Source organism: Oratosquilla oratoria, chromosome 12 (genome assembly GCF_046742065.1).
Source record: "Oratosquilla oratoria isolate Oo_2021 chromosome 12, ASM4674206v1, whole genome shotgun sequence".
Classification (NCBI taxonomy): Eukaryota; Metazoa; Arthropoda; class Malacostraca; order Stomatopoda; family Squillidae; genus Oratosquilla; species Oratosquilla oratoria.
The window spans coordinates 60,374,257-60,384,360 of NC_134788.1; the positions used below are offsets into that span (position 1 = coordinate 60,374,257).

Genomic DNA, 10,104 nt, shown 5'->3' on the forward strand with positions numbered 1-10,104 from the left:
CTATGCGCCTTTGTCCTTACCTTTTTCTTCGTCTATCTATGTCTAAATTTGACGTCTGTCTTTTTCTACCTGCTTAAGTCTGTCTTTGTTTTAGCTCATGCTAAGCTGCCAAGTATGATCCATAAAGCCTAACATAGACTATAACAGTGTATTTTCACTCTGATTCGTAAGACAACAGGCTTCAACGATATCTTGGTGGAACTGAATAGTATAGCTAAGTGCCAGACAGAGAGCTTATCCCTCGGGCTTTTCAAAATAGATCCCAAAGAGATAGGTTAGTAAGGCATACCTCTACTTAAAAGACACAAAAAAGCATTAAGAATCTCCTTGCGTTAGGCCCTGTTCACATTACCGGTTTGAACCGGATGGAAACCACGGAGTTATTGCATAGTCAAGGGAGAACCGTGAATTTTTGTGTGAACGCTTCCATTCATTCATACTATAATTGAAACCGCTAGTGTGAATAGCGCCTTATTAAAGACCACCAAGAGAGAGAGAGAACATCAGAAGAAAAGAGAGAACATAGGAATATAATAGTAAAGGAGACTACAAGAGACCATAAGGCCTACACTAGGCAGTTCCAAGTCCATCAACACCTTTCATCCCCATCCATGAAGTTATCTAACCTTCTTTTAAAACAACTAATAGTTTCAGGGCTCACTAATTACATGGTTACTAAGTCTATTCCAGTCGCTCATCACTGTTAGTAAACTAATTCCTGCCTATCTCTCCTAAATCTAAATATGTCTAATTTAAATTAATTTCTACAAATCCTCCTCTACTGTTTTAATACGATGACTATGTCTGCATCGTCCTTCTTGAGGTCAGGTATCGTATCTCTCTTCTCTTTTGTAAATACCGAGAGAAAACATCTTTTAAACGTCTCGTTCATTTTTTTTTCTCAATTTATCAGGATATCCTTGTCAGATTTAACTGAGCTTATTTTTTCCACTAGTCTGGTAATCTTAATTTTGTATTTCCACTTTGAGTGTGCTCTTCTATCCAGTCTTCCAATCGCACTATACCTACTCATAGTCCTAAGAAATATAGCTAGATAGCTAGACAGACAGACAGACAGTCAGATAGGCAAAGACAGAAAGACAGACAGGCAGACAGGCAAGCAGGCAGGCAGGCAGACAGACAGAGACAGACAGATAGACAGACAGACAGCAGGCAGGCGGACAGGAAGACAGACAGGGACAAGCAGGCAGACAGGCAGGCAGGCAGGCAGACATAGATATAGATAGATTTAGATATATAGTTAGATATAGATATAGATAGACAATCAGTCATGGAAATGAATTATGTTAGATATAACAATGCACTTCAGTTGTATGGTTCCCAACGTGATTCTCATAAACCAACATTCAGATATCAATATTTCAGAGTCGCCCGGATTTCACTAAAGGGCTCGTTATCGGTATGTGGGACCATTTGTGACTCTAGTTCTCACCCTTCAGGACCCCTCAGGACAGAAGGACCCCTCAGGACGCAGGACACCCCAGGACCGCAGGACACCCCAGGACCGCAGGACCCCCCAGGACCGCAGGACCCCCCAGGACCGCAGGACCCCCCAGGACCGCAGGACCCCGCAGGACCCCCCAGGACCGCAGGACCCCCAAGGACCGCAGGACCCCCCAGGACCGCAGGACACCCCAGGACCGCAGGACACCCCAGGACCGCAGGACACCCCAGGACCGCAGGACACCCCAGGACCGCAGGACACCCCAGGACCGCAGGACACCCCAGGACCGCAGGACCCCCCTGGACCGCAGGACCCCCCAGGACCGCAGGACACCCCAGGACCGCAGGACCCCCCAGGACCGCAGGACCCCCCAGGACCGCAGGACCCCCCAGGACCGCAGGACCCCCCAGGACCGCAGGACACCCCAGGACCGCAGGACCCCCATGAAAGCAGGACCCCCCAGGACCGTAAGACCCCCCAGGATCGCAGGACCCCAAGGACCGCTGGACCCCCCTCAGTACCGCAGGACCCCTCAGAACCGCAGGACACCCCAGGACCGCAATCCCCCTCAGGACCGCAGAACCCCCCAGAACCGCAGGACCCCCCAGGACCGCAGGACCCCCCAGGACCGCAGGACACCCCAGGACCGCAGGACACCCTAGGACCGCAGGACACCCTAGGACCGCAGGACCCCCCAGGACCACAGGACCCCACAGGAGCCCCAGGACCCCCAGGACCGCAAGCCCCCTCAGGACCGCAGGACCCCCCAGGACCGCAGGACCCCCCAGGACCGCAGGACACCCCAGGACCGCAGGACACCCCAGGACCGCAGGACACCCCTATGACCGCAGGACCCCTCAGGACCGCAGGACCCCCCAGGACCGCAGGACATCCCAGGACCGCAGGACACCCCAGGACCACAGGACACCCCAGGACCGCAGGACACCCCAGGACCGTAGGACCCCCCTGGTCCGCAGGACCCCCCAGGACCGCAGGACCCCCAAGGACCGCAGGACCCCCAAGGACCGCAGGACCCCCCTGGACCGCAGGACCCCCCAGGACCGCAGGACACCCCCAGGACCGCAGGACCCCCAGGACCGCAGGACCACAGGACCGCAGGAACCCCCAGGACCGCAGGACCCCCCAGGACCAAAGGACCCCCCAGGACCGCAGGACCCCCCAGGACCACAGGACCCCCAGGACCACAGGACCCCCCAGGACCGCAGGACCCCCCAGGACCGCAGGACCCCCCAGGACCGCAGGACCCCCCAGGACCGCAGGACCCCCCAGGACCGCAGGACCCCCAAGGACCGCAGGACCCCCAAGGACCGCAGGACCCCCAAGGACCGCAGGACCCCCAAGGACCGCAGGACCCCCCTGGACCGCAGGACCCCCCAGGACCGCAGGACCCCCCAGGACCACAGGACCCCCCAGGACCGCAGGACACCCCAGGACCGCAGGACACCCCAGGACCGCAGGACCCCCCAGGACCGCATGACCCTCCAGGACCGCAGGACCCCCCAGGACCGCAGAACCCCCCAGGACCGCAGTACACCCCAGGACCGCAGAACCCCTCAGGACCGCAGGACACCCTAGGACCGCAGGAGCCCCAGGACCGCAGGACCCCCCAGGACCGCAGGACCCCCAGGACCGCAGGACCCCCCAGGACCGCAGGGCACCCCAGGACCGCAGGACCCCCCCGGACCGCAGGACCCCACAGGACCGCAGGACCCCACAGGACCGCAGTACACCCCAGGACCGCAGGACACCCCAGGACCGCAGGACCCCTCAGGACCGCAGGACCCCCCTGGACCGCAGGACCCCCCAGGACCGCAGGACCCCCCAGGACCGCAGGACCCCCAAGGACCGCAGGACCCCTCAGGACCGCAGGACCCCGCAGGACCGCAGGACCCCCCAGGACCGCAGGACCCCCCAGGACCGCAGGACACACCAGGACCGCAGGACCCCAACGACCGCAGGACCCCCCACGACCGCAGGACACCCCAGGACCACAAGACCCCCTCAGGACCGCAGGACCCCCAGGACCGCAGGACCCCCAGGACCACAGGACCCCCCAGGACCGCAGGACCCCCCAGGACCGCAGGACCCCCAGGACCGCAGGACCCCCCAGGACCGCAAGACATCCCAGGACCGCAGGACCCCCAGGACCGCAGGACCCACCAGGACCACAGGACCCCCCAGGACCGCAGGAGCCCACAGGACCGCAGGACCTCTCAGGACCGCAGGACCCCTCAGGACCGCAGGACCCCATCAGGACCGCAGGACCCCTCAGGACCACAGAACAACTCCTCAGTATGACCTTTAAGGATGACCCTTCAGGACGACCCTTCAGGATGACCCTTCAGGACGACCCATCAGGACGACCCTTTAGGACCACCCTTCAGAATGACCCTTCAGAATGACACTTCAGGACCACCCTTCAGGATGACCCTTCAAGACGACCCTTCAGGACGACCCTTCAGGACGACACTTCAGGACGACCCTTCAGAATGACCCTCCAGGACGACTCTTTAGGATGACCCTTCAAGACGATCCTTCAGGATGACCCTTCAAGACGATCCTTCAGGATGACCATTCAGGACGACCCTTCAGAATGACCCTTCAGGACGACCCTTTAGGATGACCCTTCAGGACGACCCTTTAGGATGACCCTTCAGGACGACCCTTTAGGATGACCCTACTGGACGACCCTTCAGGATGACCTTTTACCCTTAAGGGTGACCCTTCAGGATGACCCTTCATTGCGATCCTTCAGGATGACCCTTCAAGACGACTCTTCAGGATAACCTTTCAGGAAGACCCTTCTGGACGACCCTTCAGGATGACTATTTAGGATGACCCTTTAGGACGACCCTTTAAGATGACCCTTCGGGACGACCCTTCAGGATGACACTTCAGGATGACTCTTCAGGACGACCCTTCAGGATGACCCTTTAGGACGACTCTTCAGGAAGACCATTCTGGACGAACCTTCAGGACGACCCTTCAGAATGACCCTTTAGGATGACCCTTTCAGGACGACCCTTGAGGACGACTCCAGAGGACTACTCTTCAGGACGACCCTTCATGATGATCCTTTAAGACGACCCTTCAGGATGACCCTTTAGGACCTTTCAGGACGACCCTTCAAGACGAATCTTCAGGACGACCTTTCAGGATGACCATTCATGACCCTTCAGGACGACCCTTAAGGACGACCCTTCAGAATGACCCTTCAGGATGACCTTTCAGGACCACCCTTCAGGATGACCCATCTAGTGCGACCCTTCAGGATGACCCATCTGGACGACCCTTCAGGATGACCCTTGACCCTTAAGGATGACCCTTCAGAATGACCCTTCAGGATGACCTTTCAGGACCACCCTTCAGGATGACCCTTAAGGATGACCCTTCAGAATGACCCTTCAGGATGACCTTTCAGGACCACCCTTCTGGACAACCTTTCAGGATGACCCTTCAGGACGACTCTTCAGGATGACCTTTCAGGATGACCCTTTGGAATGACCCTTCAGGATGACCCTTCAGAATGACCCTTCAGGATCTTTCAGGACGACCATTAAGGATGACGCTTCAGGATGACCTTCCAGGACGACCTCTCAGGATGACCCTCCAGGACGACTCTTCAGGATGACCCCTAAGGACGACCCTTCAGGAATACCCTTCAGGATGACCTTTCAGGACGACCCTTCAGGATGACCCTTCAGGACGACCTTTCAGGACAACCCTTCAGAATGACCCTTTAGGATCACCCTTCAGAATGACCCTTTAAGATGACCCTTCAGGACGACCCTTCAGGAATACCCCTCAGGACGACCCTTCAGGATGACCATTCAGTAGTACCCTTCAGGACCACCCTTCAGGACGACCCTTCAGGATGACCCTTCAGGATTACCCTTCAGGATGACCCTTCAGAACGACTCTTCAGGAAGACCCTTCAGGACGACCCTTCATGAGGACCCTTTAGGATGACCCTTCAGAACGACCCTTCAGGATGGCCTTTCGGGATGACCCTTCAGGATGACCTTTCAGGACGACCCTTCTGGACAACCTTTCAGGATGACCCTTCAGGACGACTCTTCAGGATGACCCCTAAGGACGACCCTTCAAGAATACCCTTTAGGATGACCTTCCAGGACGACCCTTCAGGTTTTCTTGCAACAGTGTTGAATTGTTCATTTCATGCTTGCTATGATAGGCTATCATTATATTGTTCATGTCATTTTGGCCTTTATTTTCTCAGGGCACGTTTGAAGAATCAACTGCAAAAATAGTATTCGAAAACCCCTGTGCTTGCCAATTAATGACAGTGACAAAGTTAAATGTATTATATTGTTTGTGCCCAAGGCTAAGGTGCGTCGTTTTTCTTGTTTGTTTTTTTCATGGGCGGAGTCGATTTTTATCGGATCATGCTTCGTCGGAGAACGTTTTTCATATTTCGAACTTCTGCCTGTATAATTGAAAATGACTATTTTTAGAACTAGAATTAGGACTAACCTAACCTAACAAACCTATTATAGGCCTAGTCTATATTCTATATAGTCTATAGTCCCTTGCAATCATACAGGCAGAGGTTCAAAATATTCAAAACGTTCATGTGCCGTAAGGCCTTGATTCCTAATTCTTTTACAATCACAACTTAATATTCTTAAGCTGTAAATCGTCTTTAACTGATAAAGTAATTGTAAACAAATGCAGAAATGATGAATGTCTTTAGTCTAACATGTCTTAACTTTAAAAACATTGCTTCAGATTGACTCAGTTAGTAGTAAAATTCTGAAATAGGATCCACTATGATCCAACCTTCGACCCCCCCCTCCCTATAGAAATTTGTGGCTACGCCCTTGACCATTATAAATATATATGTATATATGTATATATATATATATGTGTGTATATATATATATATATATATATATATATATATGCACAAATTTCACAAGGCACACGTCAATCACGAATATGTAGAATACACTAGGAAGAGGAATATCAAACGGAGTCCGAGCGCTTTCATGATATATTCACATCAAGGAATATCACGATAGCGCTCGGACTCTGTGTGTTTTTCCTCTTCCTAGAGGATTCTGTATACATGCATATATATATATATATATATATATATATATATATATATATGTGTGTGTGTGTGTGTATGTGTGTGTGTGCGCGCGTTAAAGACAGATTGAACATTTCAGAATCTCTGCCAAGGGATTCGAACTCTGACCTGTGCGTATATAATCACGAAGTCGCTAGCGTCTTGACTTCGTGATTATATACGCACAGGTCAGGGTTCGAATCCCTTGGCAGAGCTTCTAATATATATATATTTATATATGTATATATATATATATGTATATATATATATATATATATATATATATATATATTTCAAATAACACATAGATGTCAGAATGGCTAGTAGTACGTTACGACGTATGCCACACTCTGCACCAATTAACCCATTCAACTCCGATGACAAGATGTCTTGTCATTTGGTCAAATAAAACAAAAAATCATAATAAAACAACAAAATGTTTGATGATCAAACAGCACCAGAAAAATATGACGTCGTCAGTCCTCCTCCTCCTCGAGGAGGAGGAGGACTGACGACGTCATATTTTTTCTGGTGCTGTTTGATCATCAAACATTTTGTTGTTTTATTATGATTTTTTGTTTTATTTGACCAAATGACAAGACATCTTGTCATCGGAGTTAAATGGGTTAAGGTCTTTAGCATGGTTTCCGAGTATAACCCCTGGGTACAGTCTTAGCTTATAGTTTCCACCACTGTATTCTGATCATGAAGCCATTATGTAAATATACTGGAGAAATAATCGTGAGCAGTTTTCAGTGTCGGTAGCGATGTCTCAGAGGGCAAAAAACAGGTGTACCAACACATCATAGTCGCCCAGTGACCCCGTAGCCTTTTAGTGACTCTAGAAACGGTTGTCGGTCTTCTACGATGCCCAAAGGGTCTCTTCCCAATCAGTGTGGCCACTCCTTGTTTTTTTTTTTTTTTCCAAGATCTTGGGATTTTTGTCATCATCTTGGAATCTTGAATATGAATTGTAAAAAATGAACAAATCTTGGTGAAAAAAAATCAATATTTGTTCAATTTTTACAATTTATATCCAAGGTTCCAAGATGATGGCTAAATTCCCAAGTCCTTAAAAAAAAAAAAAAAAAAAAAAAAAAAAAAGCCAAGGAGTGGCCACACTGTAATCTTAATATTGTAGTATTGAGGAAATCATCCACCAGAGAAGGCGAATATTTTAAATTTCTTTACTGCTTATTACAGCTCCGCTCCCCACGAAATCAAATAAAAATAACCAATATTTCAACATTTGGTAAAATCATACAATCATATTACCTTCACATGCTTTCTTGTTACAAGAGCTATCATATTGTGGCAACATGCTTATTTTACAAATATAATTTGATGCTCATAGACACACAATGATTTGCTCAATCATAATAATTTGTAAATTACAAAAATGCTATCATGCGCTTTGGGGACATTAAACTCCGATGACAAGATGTCTTGTCATTTGGTCAAATAAAACAAAAAATCATAATAAAACAACAAAATGTTTGATGATCAAACAGCACCAGAAAAACATGACGTCATCAGTGACGTCATATTTCATAATAAAACAACAAAATGTTTGATGATCAAACAGCACCAGAAAAAGATGACGTCATCAGTGACGTCATATTTCATAATAAAACAACAAAATGTTTGATGCTCAACCAGCACCAGAAAAAGATGACGTCATCAGTCCACCTCGAGGAGGACTGATGACGTCATATTTTTCTGGTGCTGTTTGATCATCAAACATTTTGTTGTTTTATTATGAAATATGACGTCACTGATGACGTCATATTTTTCTGGTGCTGTTTGATCATCAAACATTTTGTTGTTTTATTATGATTTTTTGTTTCATTTGACCAAATGACAAGACATCTTGTCATCGGAGTTGGATGGGTTAAGGGGACATTATAGCGGTATCGCGTTGCCACAGGTTCATGACTTACATTGATTCCTCTATGCTATGATCTCGTTCGTCAGGTTACAATACCCATTTCTCCCCCGATCCAGGCTTCCCCCACAACCCGGATCAGCCCGAGTGTGTGGGCGGGTCGAGCTGGAAGAAAGGCTGCAACTGGTGCCACTGTGTCAAAGGTCAAGGCGTCTGCACACAGGAAAAATGCATCTCCGGTGAGTGAGTTTGATTGATTAGGATACAGGGCGTAAACGACTGCAACAGCATTGTAGGAAAGAGGCCAAACGCAGGGTATGGGAGTCCAATGTATTTGACGTTTCGCTCAGCAGGGCTTCTTCAGTGTGTGTGTGCAAGGCCATAGCATTACCCATAGATCGGACCTACGAGCTCTGAGCTCTCTTCCAGGAGGGAAATAGCTGTCGATCACGAGTCCAACACGTTATCCAAAGACCAAGTGAATACACACACACACTGATACTGCGAGTGGTTATCACAAGGGAAAAATTGCCACCATCACATTAGCACATTATGCACGTAAATTAGACTAGTTTTAAGATTCAAACAAAATGTAGATTATCAATGAATCTTTGTATCGTACAGTGTTATCATTATTATTAAAATTGTTGTTGTTTACACACACACACATACACACACACACACACACACACACACACTGGAGTAATATTTCTTGATGTTCCTTCCAGACATCGGTGACCTGGTGGGTCGTCAACAACGATGCTACCAGAAGCCTGAGGCCGGACCCTGCTTCGCTTACCTTCCGCGCTTCGCCTTCGTGCCGGAGAAGAACCGCTGCGAGAGATTCTACTTCGGTGGTTGCCAGGGCAACGAGAACAACTTCGAGACTCCCGAAGAGTGCCACAGTGCCTGTGGAGGGGACCAGCCCGTTCTCGGTAATGAGGAGCAGGAGTAGGAAGAGGGAGCAGCTCTTAGGGTCGGTCTCGGCTAGATTTACGGGAGGGGAAGGAACAGGGACGTGAAGACACGCCTTGTCGGTGGAGGAAGAGGAGTAGGAGGAGGAGGACGAGGAAGAGGGAGCTTAATTAGTCAACTCCGATGACAAGATGTCTTGTCATTTGGTCAAATAAAACAAAAAATCATAAAACACCAAAATGTTTGATCAAACACCAGAAAAATATGACGTCAGTCCTCGCTTCGCTGCGAGCGAAGCGAGGATTGACGTCATATTTTTCTGGTGTTTGATCAAACATTTTGGTGTTTTATGATTTTTTGTTTTATTTGACCAAATGACAAGACATCTTGTCATCGGAGTTGAATGGGTTGATTAACACCAGGGCTGTGGAGTCGGAGTCGGAGTCGGTAGAAATATACCTACTCCGACTCCAGTTAAATTTACACTTTATAATGCCTTTGTTTAGTCTGTAGAGTTATGCAGTGCACACTCATTATAAATAGATTATATGATAAACAAAATATGTATTTTATAAAATGTAATAAATCCCATCGTCTTATCTTCGTGGTCATTCCACTAAACCCCTTAAACGTCCTTCTGCTTTCAAATTTATACATAGACCAATAAACATCCAAAGTATTACTTGAATAAATTAAATGAACACCTCCATTTTACACCTATTGTTG

At 48.8% G+C, this 10,104-nt stretch overlaps 1 protein-coding gene across 1 annotated transcript; it reads left to right on the forward strand.

The window, feature by feature from the left end:
- The first annotated feature begins 9,155 nt into the window (after window positions 1-9,155).
- LOC143031864 (hemolymph trypsin inhibitor B-like) lies at window positions 9,156-9,572 on the forward strand. The gene has a single exon (XM_076196219.1). It carries the CDS (start codon window positions 9,179-9,181, stop codon window positions 9,416-9,418), a length of 240 nt encoding a protein of 79 aa, XP_076052334.1. The 5' UTR covers window positions 9,156-9,178; the 3' UTR covers window positions 9,419-9,572.
- The last annotated feature ends 532 nt before the right edge of the window (window positions 9,573-10,104 follow it).

What these genes read in the sequence shown, in the direction of transcription:
- LOC143031864 (XM_076196219.1), top strand. Translation starts at nt 9,179, where the DNA reads ATGTTCCTTCCAGACATCGGTGACCTGGTGGGTCGTCAACAACGATGC.